This window comes from Erithacus rubecula, assembly GCF_903797595.1.
Source record: "Erithacus rubecula genome assembly, chromosome: 9".
In the NCBI taxonomy this organism is placed as follows: Eukaryota; Metazoa; Chordata; class Aves; order Passeriformes; family Muscicapidae; genus Erithacus; species Erithacus rubecula.
This window is the reverse complement of record NC_136660.1, coordinates 12,816,372-12,832,556: the sequence shown is the minus strand read 5'-3', so window position 1 is coordinate 12,832,556 and position 16,185 is coordinate 12,816,372. Positions and strand designations below refer to the sequence as shown.

General features: G+C 35.3%; 1 protein-coding gene across 14 annotated transcripts in view; it reads right to left on the bottom strand.

Moving 5' to 3' along the window:
* The window catches only part of KCNMA1 (potassium calcium-activated channel subfamily M alpha 1), a 421,118-nt gene that overhangs the window by 146,737 nt on the left and 258,196 nt on the right, over positions 1-16,185 (bottom strand). For all 14 annotated transcript variants that reach the window (XM_079312583.1, XM_079312582.1, XM_079312580.1 and 11 more), the window contains one exon: positions 2,624-2,699. In XM_079312583.1, coding sequence (XP_079168709.1) covers positions 2,624-2,699 — 76 coding nt within the window. The remainder of the gene's footprint in view (positions 1-2,623; positions 2,700-16,185) is intronic.

Below are 16,185 nucleotides of genomic sequence, written 5' to 3'. Positions count from 1 at the left end.
CTCAGTCAATAATTCCAGGAGTAATTTTAATTTATAGGTTACGGTAAATGTTTTTCTTTACTAGAGGAAAGAGAAAAGGAGGAGAAAATTTCTCTGCAATTGCACAAAACACTGAAAACACAGCAGTGCCCAACATACCCTATCAGTTTCTCATCTTCTCAGTTGTTAGGTGTTATTAATGACAAATGCACTGAAATGCCCAGGTCATATCACCTCAAATGAAGAACTCTTTTCTTTTGCTGAATCTTTAAATAATAAAAAGTGATTTTTTTTTCCCTAATATAATTTCAGAGCTAGTAATGATATACTGAATTTGTTATCCCAATACAAAAATTCAAGTTCTGTCATTGATTCTTCATCTTTATGCTAACAAAAATCCTAAAATCTGGAAAATTTCAATAAAATTTTAAAAGTGGACTGCAAAAAATGCTAAAATCTCTTAATTCTAGAAGATTTTTAACTGTCCCTGAGCAAAATAATGTTGCACTAGTGGGCCATATAAGGCTTTAAAGTAATAATAAAGGTTTAAGGCCTTCAATTACAGTATGTAATTGAAATCACTGACTGCATTTAGGGAAGTAAACTTTATATAAATAATAATAGATTTTTTGAGACTACTAGTTTAACTGCTCTAACTTGTACAAAATTTTTAAATATTCTCCGTTGATCACAAGGGCTCAGCACGCTGTTATTTTTTAGGAAGATAAATAATTCAGAACAAGAAGATCTCAATTAAAGAGTATTCTGGTACTCTAATAGAAAATGTTTGTGTAGCACACAAACTGCAGTTCTGATGGTACTTCAGAACATATTGAAAACATGAAAATTTCTCATTGAAGGCAACAATAATAGTAATAAATGAATTTTCTAGCTTGTTGCTTTCTAAAAGCTGAATTCATGATAGACATTAAAATACACCCCAAGCACTCACACAATTCAATTTATGTCAGGTGCAACTACAAACTCTTCTAAAACAAATTGCATTCTGTTAATTTGTTTTAATTTGACACATCCATTAAAAAAATCAATGTTTTGTGAACTTTGCTGACATTCCAAATTATTTAGTTTATTTCAGGTTATTAAGCAAGACAAAAAAAGAGAGCAGACGTGACTTTCTGTTGCATTACCAGGAACAGGGAGAGAAATAAAAACTGTTTTGAGGCAGCAACAATTTTTCAGTCAAATAAATGATGTTAGTTATGAACTGCTAAGGATGAATGAACTGACTAAACTGAAACACTCATATAAGAAAGTTTTGCTTTTCAGGCTTTCACTAATCAACATTTGAGGTTTACAGATATTTTGGCAGTCATATAAATAATTATAGAGATGATGATATCTAATATAAGAGTAAATTCTGCACCAGAGAAAGACTCTTAATGAACAGGTCAATCTTACATAAACCAGCTCTGAGTACCTTGAATGTGATTAATGCACATTTACAGATCTGGAATTTCACAAATCCCCCACTACTGAAGGGGCTATTAGCTTTTATCCAAAATCCTTTGAGATTATGGGGCTTCTCCACTGACTGCCATTTCTTATGGCAGGGTTGATCTGCATGTTAAATCTTATTCTCTTTTCCCATACTGAGCGTTCTGAGCTATGGGACTTCATCTTACATTCTTTGATGTCTTTGCTTGACCAGAACTGGCTTCCTTCCAGTAACACAGCTAAAGACAGAAAGTGTGAGAGTTTTATAGAACAGAGAATAGTTTCAAGGTTAAGGATTGAAGAAACAGCTGCTTACTGTGAGTGTGTACAAATTTCAGTACCTATTTTCCCACTGGTACAAATTATGACAGCAAAAAATGGATTTACAGGTATATAAAGCCCTCACACAGCTATAGCAACTGGTGCAGAGAAGAGAGGTTTTCAAAATGGAACTGATTTTATAGTAATTCTTGGAAGCTGGGTTCAGTACTTTTCCTGAAGTATTTTAGAAAATGATGAAAAACAGTATGTCTTCAACTGCAAGGAACAGGGTGGTTTTCCTTTATTTCCTTTAAAATGATCTGATGTCCAAAATTGTGCTTTTCCTGCACATCTTTCATGTATTAATAGGCCAAAGAACCAGTAAGCCAGAAGGTTAATTGGAGTATTTTAATTATTATATGGAAGAAAAACTAGGGATAATGAACACAATATAAAGATAGCTCAGTGCAATTTTTAATAGGTTTTTGATGTGAAAAATGACACTCAGTTCAAAAGAACTGGAACAGCCACAATGTGTATTTCTCAAAATACTTTTTAACTTCATTTTTTTGAAAGAATTCTGATTTCAGTTTTTTCAAGACAGCATAAGGGACTTGAAAACTGTGGACTGATTATATGGAAAGAAGCAATGTTTAATCACTTCAAAGCTATGTAATTAATTCTGCTTTTAATTTATCAACACATAACCTTGCTCAATATTTCAAATATAAGAACACATCAGTTAAAATGATCACACAGCAAAAGATGCTGTCACTGACAAATCATCAGCAGAAAAGGGTTTAAAGCACAGATAAACAGTAGGGGGTTTTTACAGAAAAGAAAATCACATATTACTAGGGTCTCAAATCTAAGCCTTTTACATTCTGTCACCAATACAACTAAATAAGCATGTAAGAAAAAGTCTTACCTTGTTTTAAGTATATTCAGAAATTGCAAGATTTCTGAGAATTGTATCAGTCTAAGGGCTCTTAAAAATCTTAAACCTGCAGTAAAAAAAAACAAAGTTATAATAAAGAATAATTCAAATTGTAACAGCATATCACAATGACAGTGATCAATTAAATCAACATAGGTAACATACAAAATGTCAAATACCTTTGAAATGCTCTTCCATATTTAATGTTTCAAGGATCCTTAGCAGGTATTTTTCAAATTGCTTTATTTCCCTAATAACAGATTTATCCTACCAGAAAGCCTTAGTTTATGTAAGAAGTAATGGGAGGAGAAACACAGGCTGAAAGCTAAGGGGGAAAAACCTCACTGAGGTTTCTGTTTCTAGTTGCAGTGCACATGTCCTTCTCTTTCAGGCTGTCAAAGACACAGGCAGGTCTGAAACATCTCAGTCCTTCAAGCTCCCACGCTGCTTAGTGAAAAATAGCAGATCATGGGCAAGAGATCTGATAACCTAGATGAAGTAGACTGTATATGCCTGATTAAATTTGGTAAATCTTAATGACGTAAAATCTTTCATAGTAATAATGCTCCCTATCTACACTCTAATTAAAAAAAAAAAAAGAAAAAAAAAAAAAAAGCCAAGCAGGAAAACAGAGAAATTACACTTTTTCTCTTAAAAATGGCAAATTTACTAAAATTCTTTACATCAGTTTATCACTATAGGATATATTACACATCAAGTATTTTTTTTAAGAAGTATTTTTATGCTGCAATCAGATTGCGTGTATAGCAATTCCCAGACAACTACAAAGTCAGTGAGACAGAGAGTGTGTGCAAGAGAAACTAATCGAGAAGATTAAGGGCTTAAATTATTAAAATAGCCTTATGCTGATAGTAAATGATTTGGCCACAGATCTTTGGCATATGAATAAAAGTACACTCTGTACTGTACATATGCACAGCTTATAAAATTAAAGCAAGCTTGAAGGATAATTTTTATTGGAGAGTACAGCCAGGAGTTGCATAAAAGTTGTGTAACTTGGCATTGTATCTATTACAGGAAGGTCCAGAGCAACTTCTCCTCATACATTCTCTTTATTGACATCTATTTTACACAACTCCAGTGCAAGAAACCACTCTTTATTTCTAGAAACTTAAAGAAATACTGATCCTGGCAAATATATAAACCTGGTCACAGCTTTCATCATCTCACCAGAATAAGATGTTCCTTCAAGCACAAAGGTGCATGTGGCAAGATGTGTTTAAATCAAGAAGGTTTTCCTGCAGTATTCTCAGCAAGTTGTTAAATAAAATAGTTGCTCTTGTTTTTTGCCTTGTTAAGACTCCTAAGTAGTGTTAAAGTACACTCCTGTCTATTATATGGATGTAAAGTTTATTTTTAATTACTAACTGTGGGGAACTATGAAAATTAATCACAACTTGCTAAATGGATTCAGGGACCTAAATGAAAAACAATAAAACAAAGCTTAATAATGCTAAATGTCAGATCCACTTGCAATTAGAGAATGATAACTTTGGATCATATTGCTGAAAATGAGAGACATATCCCTCTGTTCCACTTCCAGTAGTTCCCACTGGAACTGCTTTGGAGTTGCTCCTCCTATCCAAAGAGATGTGGTTATACAGGGAAGGAAAGGATCCTTACTAGCAATCATAAACTTTCCAGTTCTTTTACAACCAGCTGCTTTCCTCACTCCCTATGAACTTTTATGAAAAATAGCTGGGGTGAGAAAGACCCTGCCTCTCAAATATTTTGCACTGCACCTGAAGTTAATGTTAAGACCAAGTTAACTATTGCTATATTTCAAAAAGAAACCTGAGAAACATCTAAGTTAGCAATAAAACCTCTATCTCCAAACCATTATAAGGCTTATGTTACATTTTAATTGCTGAGACATCAAATGATAGAAGAAAATACTATGGGTTCAATGCATTTTTTGTGGAAGAAAAAATACCATTGTATTATGATCTGCATTTGCTGCAGCTAACATAATTTAAAGAAGTTTCATTCAGAGAGTAGGATTAGAAAGAAAAAAGGGGAAAAAAAATAGCACTAGAGAGTTTGCTTGGACAGTTTAACCACAAAATAGAACTGGTTTTCAATTATAAAAACCAATTAATTCTTTCCAGTATCCTGTAGTTTACTAGGCACAAACATCTGCTATTATATTCCTACATGAATTTCATTTTACATGGTTTTTGCAGAATCATAGAGTAGTTTGAGTAGGGAAGAATTTTCAAGGTCATGTTGTCCAGCTCTCCTTGCAAGGAGCAGCTAGATCAGGTTGCTCAGAGCCTGTCTGCTCTGACCTTGAATGTTTCCAAGGTTGGGGTATCTACCTCCTCTCTGGGCAACCTGTTCCAATGTTTCACCATGCTCATTGTAAAAAAAAATTCCTTATTTGTATTCTAAACAACCTCTTACTGTATTGAAACCATTACTCTTTCTTCTACTGCAGCAGGTTGTGTTAAAAAGTCTGCTCCCTCCAGGTACTGAAAGGCCACAATAAGGTGTCTCCAAACCCCTCTTTCCTCCAGGCTGAGCAACTCCAACTCCCTCAGCCTTTCCTCACAGAGAGGTCCTGGATCCCCTTCATTGTGCTGAGGGCCCCAGAGCTGGACAGAGCTGCAGGTGGGATCAGAATGGAGAAGAGGGGAGAATTTCCTCCCTTGCCCTGCTGCTTTGGATGCAGCCCAGGACACAACTGGCTCTCTAGGATGCAAATTCCCATTGCTGGCTCATGTTCAGCTTCTCATCTCTAAGCACCCCCAAACCCTCTGCAGGGGCTGCTCTCAATCCCTTTCTCACCCCCAGCCTGTGATGACACTGGGGGTGGCCTCAACCCAGGTATAGGACCCTGCACTTGGTCTTGCTGAGCCTGAGGAGGTTCCCACAGACCCACTTCTCCAACTTGTCCAGGTCCTTCTGGATGGCATCCTGTTCCCCAGCCATGCCAACTGCACTGCTCAGCTTGGTGTCTGCCACACCACCGTGTGACAACTGAGATGATGTCACCTCTTTCAGGTCTACCACCTCACCAAGAACAGAAACCACTGATGCTTCCTTATGCATCAAAAATAGAAAGCAAAATTCACTAATAGATGCTATAACAAAAATGCCCCTTTCCCAAAACTGTTTCAAGTCATACAGAAATGCATACAGATCTCTTTCCTTTGCAATATTTGGGAATGTGTTTTATACAAGTGGAGAAGAAGAACTTATTTTCTAATGAAATACCTACAAAACAGTTTTACATTTAAATGATATAATCAAGAGTTGAGATAGGGCAAGTTTCTTTTGTATTACAGTGAAGTTCATTCTAATTTTGCATATTTCATGGACCCTGTATGTTAAAGTTAATTGTAAACTGCTAAACAGAATGCTCAGAAACGCTTGCTACTTTCTCTCCATCATGTAACTCATCTTTTTCTTGGCAAAGAGTTTTACATTGGCATTTTCTTATGGGATCAGACTAGAATAAGATATAATCTGTTATGTTACAAATTATACCAAAAAAACAAATACCAAAACATTTAATTTACCCAGAAGTTCTCTCTTATAAGAGCAAAAATACACAGATAAAATAAAAGAAGGACCTCTTGACTTCTAATCTTCTGCTTCTAAATGGATGACTAAAATATGCTTAGGAATTGAGAGTTTTTTTCAGCTGTAATATGCAGGACAAAGCTAAGATATTCATAGATACCAAGACCAGAAAAAAAACTTCTTTGATTTTAAGATTCCTTAAACAATATGACACAAAGTGTTTTAGTCAATAGTTTCTGCCTCTAGTACAATAATCTGAGTTGTACGTATGATGATTCAAATAAACCTTAAACTCTACCACAGGATTATTTTCTTACTGCAAAAATATTTGCTTAGCTACTGTGTTATCTGTGCAGCAAAGAGACAGCTTTCAAAATACACTGAAAATGCAAAATATGTGTGTAATATTGTTTTATATCATGGTGTTCAACCTGAAATCTTTAAAAACTCTGTAAAAGATGGTCACTAGAAGAGGCCACATATTGCCAAAAAATCCCTGAAATCAGTTTAAGAGAAATCGATTATCTATTCAATAGGAAGCAATTATACCACACTGAACTACCAGGCTGCTCTAGAATATAGCAGGAATACTTTTTTCCTGACTCTTTACTAATGACCCAGCAAAATGGATGGATCCTTTAAAACAGAATAGTGATCCTGACATGGCTAATAAACTATGTGCCAGTAGCAATACAATTACAGTCGAAAATTATTTTATCTATCAAATTTACTGCAAAGTAAATGGTATTATTTAGAGCTTTATTTGACTTTACAGGCAATAGGGTATTTTCCTGTCTGTCATACAGTTTTGCACTCTCTGCTGAACTGATCCTTTCCACTAGATTACTATACAGAAGCAATCAGGATTAGTTATACGTTGCAAACCCCAAACTCCCCCATACCCCCCAAAAAAAGAAATGTACAATTTTAAATCTTTAAAGGGAAAGGCAAGGAAATCATGACAAATGTACTTATATTATTTTAATGCAATTCTAATAAATAGAAAGAGGAATTTTGATATTTCTTCATTCAACATGAGAAGTCAATTGACAAGAACAGCACCAAGCATTACATTGTTTCTCAACAATGAGATATGTAATCCCCATTTTACTGCCTTAGGCTGCTTTTTTTTTTTTTAATATACAATAGTGTATCTAAAATATTGGTTAAAGGGTTCACTGCACACAGATTGTTTACCACTTCTATTCCTCTTCATCAAACCTATCAATCACTACTTCTACCCTAGATTTCATTAACACCAGATGGCTTGGTGGAGTCTGAAAAAAACCCCAGAATCAGCATTTAGGAAACTTTTTTGAGACACAGGATGGAGGGGAAAATTTTAAGATGCAAAATAATCCCATTTTGAACATCTTCACAGAGTGCAGCAGAGTTATCTGAAATCATGTTCCCTGTAGATAGGCTTGAAAAGAAAAATGACAAGAAGAAATAGAATAGGAGGAAAAGGATCTGATATTCCTTACAATCAACCCAGACAGAATATTTTTTATACATTTCCCCACCTCTGTTATGCAACAGCATAAGTGGGGAGAAGAGCCTGCAGCATGAAAAAAATCAATGCCCTATGACCAGGAGAGTAAAACTAAAATCAAATTTACAACTTACATAAATTGCTTTCAAACAATGCTGTGTCAAAGATTCATTAATAAATCTCTCTGCTGCACATTCCTTCAACTTGCTATCACACCGTTTAAATAACTACAGCAGCTTCAAACAAAACTTCTTGGTAACACCAACTCTGCAGAGTATTATATTCCATCCCTCAATACAGACTGGATTGATTCTAGGTGAACAATACATCCCTTTGCTGGGGAGACAGGAGTACATTATAGTGAGTAATTTGGGGGAAAAATTCTTCCTACAAAGCAACTGAAATACTGCAGCTTTTTATTTTTTAAAGTTGAAAACCACAAAAGAATATCTTTTTAGAAGATACAGTAATACTAGCACCAGAGACAGTATAACAAACTACAGCTCTGAAGAAAGGTTCAGAGCTGGACCTTACCCCAGTAGGAGCCGACCCGGTAACAGGACACTAAGGAGTTTCGCAAAGTGCGCTGCTCTTCCTTTTCAGGGATATTATGCCCAGGTTTGACACGATATCCATTTTTGAACAACTCTCCATGAGACTTTTTACGCCTTCTAGTACTTTTGTACGTTTCTGTACGCGTTCCCCCAGAAGGGTTGTGGTAGACCAAAATCTTGCTGGGAATCATGACTGTCTATCTTCAGCTCCAGGAGCACTGCAGGAAGAACTGTGGTCCAGTCTTCAGTCACAGCAGTCACTAACACTGAAGATGCTCATACATTTACCCTTCCTTTTGCTAATTCAGTATCAGAGACAGCTCAGACTTCCTTCTTTAACAAACTTCTCTTAGGGAGCAGATTTGTTCAACTGGACACAGGATAAAGTTCCCCTTTACCAGATTTATCAAAAGATAATTCAGTACAATCTAGTCCATTTCCGATAGCTTGAAACAAACAGAATGAATTCAAATACAAAACTCAGCTTGAGAAAACGGACTAAGAATATCACAAACTGGATGGACAAAACAAATCACAGAAGCAAGCAGGCAGTGCAGATGCTCCTCTGATCCATGATGTATTAGAGCTTAAAAGCCATCTTCTATCCGGATATTACCACATAAGCTTCTTTCAGACACATGAAAGAACCACACCCATTGATTCAAAACCCACAAACATGATGCTGTTCACTTGGAATGAACAGGTACACTCACAAAGAATATAGTTCTTATAATTCATGTGCATAAAGGGAATTGTGTATCGTGTTTCTTTGGCAAGTCCACATGTCTGATTTCCAGTTAAAGCTAGTATGCAGAAGGCAAAAGTCACATAATCAGCCAACTCCTACAGATTTATCCCAGATGAAATTAAAAAAACCTCAAACAAACACAACACAACAACCTTTCACCCAGCCCCAGTTAATGACAGCTGTATTACTGAAGGAAAAAGAATTCAAAACAAAACAATTTAGAATGAAGAATAGAGTCCATAGCTCTCTCAAGCTGACTTGCCCTATAAATATTCACAAAACTGGAGCTTTTTCAGCCAACTACAACCTCATTCAATTGGATAAAGCTCTTCAAATTAAAAGTAATCATGACCTTCCATTACATATGATAGATTTTCTTCATGAATTTTCCTGCATTGAGCATAATAAACAAACTTCATTGTGAAAAGCTATCTTCATTTTGAGGAATATGCTTATTGTTCCTGGGTTGTTTTGGTTTTTTTTTCCCCTTGTTTTTTTGGCCTCAGAAGACCCACAAATATACCAATGCCATCTGGAGTGCAATGCAAAGCAGACACAAAAATAGGCTGCACCATGTGCTTATAGGAAACACACAGGATTTCAGAGCATTTTGGAAATGTTATTAATGGGTGGACTGCCAAATATAAAGGGGATTGTAGCACACACAAATTTCAAATTATAAGTAAAATGCACATAGTGAAGTAAACTACTTCTGTGAGTTCTTTGCATTGCAACCTTTAATGCTACATTCTTACAAACAATCTGGTTATGTTCCCACTGGTCACAATAGTCAAATTTCACTGAGTCTATAGGGATGAGCCTTATGTCCTCATGCTGACAAACATCCATGATATATCTGTGAGCACTGAAGCATTCCTCTCAAACTGGAAAGATCTGAGCAGGGTAATACTTATCCGTGCTACTAATCACATCTTGTACAGCTTAAACTGAATGCTCGTCCTACTTACTTTTTGCCATATAAGGCACATTATTTTCCTTTCTTTCTGTATTTCCTCTTGACTAGTATTATAATCTTGTTATTATCCAATTTTAAACCTATCATTAGTGTACTTCATACTTAGTACAGCAAATGTTTGGGTGTAGAATCCATTTACCTCAAAAGCCTGGAACGTCTCTAAAGGAAAACAGGACCAAAGTAATAAATAGCAAGAGCCAGGCTGTTTAGTTTACATAACCTATTATTTTGGTTTTAACAATTTGACAGTATTCTTTTAACTTCTAAGCTTCCTGGCATAGCCAGATTTTTATCAATTTTCTTTCTTTTCAGTCAGTGCATTGCTTAATCTGTTGCATACAACACAATTTGAAAACATAAATTAAATGACACGAACTAGGATTAAATCTCAAATAAACCCGCTCCAGAAGTTTAAAAAATATAAAAAAACATGTATATAAATTTGAGCAGCAGCAGGATGATGGCATATTATGCTGAGAAGCATTCTTCAGTATCACAGCCAGTCACACAAAGCTGCTGGTATTACTTTCCTGTGCAGACATTTCTGCTTTCCAAATGAATATTTTTTTAGTATTTTGTTCTACAACCCAATTACCCAAGACAGCTTCTTGCTTTCAGTGGCATTACCAGTTGCTATCATCTATAATATTGATCTATTACTTGCCCATTTTTTTAATATTAGATGTAAAATTAGATTGCAGAAAATTGTTCTCTGTAGACTAACTTTTATTTTTCAGTTATCCAGAAAAATACCTTTTAGGTGTTCTAGCTCAGATGAGCATCTGTGAAATTCTGGAGTCCAATTAAGCACATGAAGGTGGTGCCATCAGTAGAATATCACTGTTTCCTGCTCCTGTGAAGGCCCTTGGCCTCCTGGTCTGAGGTAGACCTACAACTCCTAAACCCTGCATTATCAGCAGCATCTGAAATGCCTGCAGTCTGGTGTGAAGTATTCCATCCAAACTAATCAACAAACATTCTGTTATAAAGAGCTCTAGAGGGACTTTTAACAACCTATTTTGCCTTCAATTAATCCAAGCTGAACAAACAAGTGAAGTTTTTCCTATTTTCTACAGAAGCAATCCCTTGAAGGACAATCACTCCATGGCCCTCCTTGAACTTGTCCTAAAAATAGATTTATATATTCATGGAAGTAGTGTTATAATTAAATGACAACTTGCTTTCAAAGTCCATCCAAATATGAAGCTATTAAACTTAAAAATGCAGCAGATGAAAGCAAGACTTGTCAGCAGCCAAGCTATGCTTTACATCTGGCTATGCAGGGACAGGGACTTGCTGCATCGTCTTGCAGGAGAGCAAGGGAAGATTAGATCCTGCCTTGGCAAACCAATGTAGTGGGTAGAAGTCGGAATCAAATTATTATCCTTTGAAACACAGGTTAGACATGGGTGATGGATTTGCTGTGCTTTTGTAGGATGCTATTTGCTTACAGTTGTGTTCAAAAGCACAATCTGTAAAAACCGAAAAAACCACAAAACACAAGGAAACCTGCCAAGGAGGAACCTGCTGTAAAGAAAAATAACTATTATATCCTGTGACTATTCTCTACCAGAAAATTAATTTTTAATTTAATTTACAGTAAGTGAATACAGAATTTACCACATATTACCTTTCCTCTCTTTTAAATTGCAACTTCTGAAATGACAATGTAAAAGCCATTTGCTGTACACAAAATGGCTCATAAACTTTTCATTGCTGCTATTTCAAAAATGGTAAAAAGTATTATTCATAGAAAAGAAAAAATAACCTTCTGTGCCTGAATATAAAAACTCCACAGGTTGGTCAACAGTTAATTTTTAGTACAGCTTTGTAGCAATGTCTATGAATTATGACAAAACCAGAATAATGCTCATTCTGCCAAGAATTCACCACTCATTAATCTCGCTAAATTATTTAGAAGGTAAATCTAAAATTTAAAATTTGATTTCCTGAGAAAACATATATAATTGCATCATTTATTTTCTTATCTCCTAGTCTCAAAGTCTTAAGCTATTAAACCATTTTCAGAAAGCAAGAACAAAACCAGTCACTCAGAATGTAAACATTAACTTTTCTACTTTACACCACTTGAGGCAACAATTATGTCATAGTCCATAAACCAAGCACAAATATAGGCATAGTAGTAAATGAAGAACAGATCTTTACATTAAACCAGAGAGTATTAACTTGTAAACATTTTATATTACAAATGAAATATTATCCCATCAAAGTGATGTTGGTGCCATTTTTAACAAAAGGCTGAAACCATGAAGGGAAGAGTAAGCACCATTCACATCTACCTAGTGGGTAAAACAGAGTTAAGAAGGCAAAGAATTTATTCAGCTCTCATTTTTCTATTTCTTTAATACTACATTTGTGTAATCCTTTCTGGATACTGCGAGTCCATACTCAAAATAGATGGAAAATATGCCTTTTTTAATTCTTTGATTTGGGGAGAAAATTATTAATCGTACACTTTACTAATGCTGCTACTAAAACCAAAACAACCCTTGTAATAAGAGGTTACACCTCAGCAAGCTAATCTTGCAAAGAGGCTTGCACAGAAGGTTGGAAATTTGGAGTTTGCTTTCTAAAGAGACCATTACAACTCTATATAAAGAGGCTTCCCTTCCTGAAAAATGGCAAGTTAGCATCTTATATAATTTTCCCTGGCATTCATCAGGAACAAATTGCTCTAAAATCAGGAATATGCTATTCTGAGAGGCTGTAACCATAGGGCAGAACAAATGATAAGAACAAAGGCAAAGGAAGGGCAAAGGCCAGATCTAAAGCCTGACTCATGCTGCAGGAGGTTGATTTAAAAAAAGACTTGCAATTCTGCCTGTCTTTGCTCCCGTGAGTCACAAGGCACAGGCCACAACTGCCAAGAAACAATGAGCATACTATGAAATAAGGCTTGAAAAGGAGTCAAGTATTTCACTTCTAATCAACTGCTATGATATAATGCATCCTATTCAGTGAGCCTCTTTAGCCCTCCAGTTGCACAAAAAAAACAGCTAAAGAATGGATATGAGCACACAAATACAGATAAAGTAATTATGAGAAACCAGTTATAAAAATGATACATCACAAAATTTGATTATGTGATTACAATCCTGGCGTAAAAAACATTAATTCCATTTTCTGACCAGATGGATGACAAATATTCAAAAAATATGTATGCTTGTCCTAGTGAAACAATAGCCTTTTACTCAGTGTTCAGAATGATACCTTGCACATTACATAAACTTATATTGTACCAACAATAAACAGAGTATTTCAGACCAGATGAAATAGGATTAAGAATTTAGTCATAAAATTCCACAGAAATCAAAGATTATGGTGTTTTAACTGCTTTTTGCAAACACAGCTGTTGTACAGATCCATACACCATGTTTCAGCATCCCTTATTTCACCCCAAAGCAGTACTAAAAAAAGTCTTCACCTCCTCAGTAGTGCATCATGTTTAAATGCAAAGTCTGAGACCTGCAAGTGTCAATTCATCACTGAGTCGAGAGTAAAGCCAGTAAAGAAAGTAGCATTTACAACTCTTCTAAGTCACATCAGACAGAAAATCTGTGATCTGCCTAGTGAGAAGAAATTCTTGGATATTCAGGTGCACAGAAATGCCTTTCCTTAAAGGCTGATGATACTCAACCAGTAAGAGAAGATAGTGAAATTTCTATGCACTATCAGAGTAGATTAGAGCAAGTGCCTAATTAAGTAGGGGTCTGAAATTTTCCTAGAAGACTCTGTTCCTCAAATCTATGTATTACTGGCTATTTTCCACTGAAGTCAGCATATTTCTTACAGGATCTGCCCCATATGCAATGATATATCATTTTATCTAGATTAATTTCCCAGGTAAAAGTGGTCATGAAAGAACTCAGGAGATATTTCCAGATATCTCTGCCTTTACAGTGCTGATATCTACACTTGGCCCACAAAAGGAACGAAAGAGAAACAACACAGAAAAAATAAAATATGGAATTGAATAGACAATAAAAGCTCAAATTATACCATTAACTTTACAAAGCATCCTGTCTCATTGGAATGCATATTCACAATATTTTACATCTAGAAACTCAGATGTTTATTGACTGCCACACTACCATGGTATCTATTAACTGCACACTAGCTAATATGAAAATAACTTTTTCTTCAGTTAGCATTGCCCCAACCATGTATTAACCATTAAGAAACACTTCCTTAACTATGCTTTAATAAATACCTAAATTTCAAATAATAAAATTGAATTAAAATATATACAAATTATAAATCTACAATACGGATTTTAATATTACTAATAAAATCTGAATTTGTTTACTTACATAATTAACTAATCATTCTGTTTGTAATTAAAAATCGAACATTGATGAATAGGAAAGATTTGCAAAGGCTGCATTGTGGGGGAAAAAAAAAAAGGAATAAATATGAAGGTTGTGGAAAGTATTCAAACCGTATTAGAATTTCATATGTATCCCTCCTATGATTTTTTCTGTCTGCTGTCTCAACACAGCAATCAATACGTGCCTGAAATTCACTGGTTCCCTTGACTAACTTTGGAGAAAAGCATCCCAGAACAGAATTAAGTAAAACTGAACAAACTGTTAAAATGTGAAAATAATCCTAACTTTACATTCAGCATGAAGTCATAGTGTTCTATGTGGCTCTAATTTTCCAACTAGCTCTCAGCAAAAAAAAAGACCTGCTGGGTTCCACAGGTATGACCCACAACCCCAAAGTCTAGTGTTGGCTGGAATTACTCCCTGTCCTCAAGCAAATGACACATTGGATGGCCAAGGGGCTGCAGTGTGGATGAGATTGCCACTAACTGCTGGGTGCACAGTGCTGGGAAAGGCACCAGTCTAGCTCTGTAGTGCACCAGGAGCTCACCATACACAAAAATCCCTTCAGTTGTGCAGGAAAATATTCCACACGGTGTGGGGCTGAACAAAGAAAAACATAATCAGCAATCAGGAAGACAATAAAGTGACAGGTAATTTATACTGAGAAGCAGAGTAACTAGGTGATAATGGAGAACAACTGGAGAGTTTTAAGTACCTCAGAAATCTCAAAAAGCATTTTGGTCTCAGTCATCTGTGCTTGTAAGGGACTACAACAATTTACACTAGATTATGAAGATTATGGTCGCTAGATATCCAGACTCATGCAAGACCTCTTCAAATAAAACTTCACACTTAAGATAATATACAGCTGATACATTTCAGCTAAACATCCACAGTGATGCTACAATATCACTGGTTTGAATAAAACCAGCACTCCTTGAAGGATAATGCTTAACAAAATGCTGGGTACTAAACCTGTCTATGTGGCACAGTTCCATCTGCCTTACTTTATAAAAATGATTTTAAAAGATGGCAAAATAATTTTCCTGTAGAGATCACCCCTAACTGCAACAAGAAAAAGGAATTAAATAGAAAGTTTTATAGCAGTTTAAGTCGAAGCCCTCATTTTTCTAAGTTGTAACACTATTTTTACATTAAAAGATGCATTATTCTGTTTTTATATCTGCCACCTGTTATATATTTACTAGCAACAAACAAATGAAATTATTAAGTTAAATAAGCTGTTTTTCCAACATTCAGCTTTTGAATCAAAGTTGTCTATGGGGACGTACCATAGGAAAACCTGCTTCTGGAAAATGCCTGTGCAATTTTGAAGACAAGCTTAGATTGCTTGGTATTTTAGGTTTCAGCTAACGTAATTTTTTTCACTTTGTATCCCTTTATACATAAGAAAGCAGAGAAGAACCCTAGATAAATATAAAGAAAAATCTTTAATAACTAAATAAAACTTATAAACACAATGCACCAACTTTTTCAAAAACAACTAAAAACTAAATGCCCGAATGAAACCAAAACGCATTTCTAAGTTTAGCAGCAGCTTCTTTAACATTGCCCAAAATTAAAAAGTTCTCTGAACAGGAGAAACTAAAAAAAGGAACAAAAACCTCCCCAAAGCGTGCAGATCTGAAGAACATGTAATTCCTGCCCTCTTAGCATCATTAGCTTTATTGGCAAACTTTCTGGCAATCCATTAGTTGAACCACTGCAGTGCAAGGAGCTATGGAGGACTCAATAAGTTCAGAGACTCTTCTGTGGTGTAGAAATATGTCCTTCATTTTATGGATTGCTCTGCTGTGATTTTATTTTCATTTAGAATTTGAGATAGTACGATACTATATACTGCTTAAGGTGATAACAAGGTTAATGA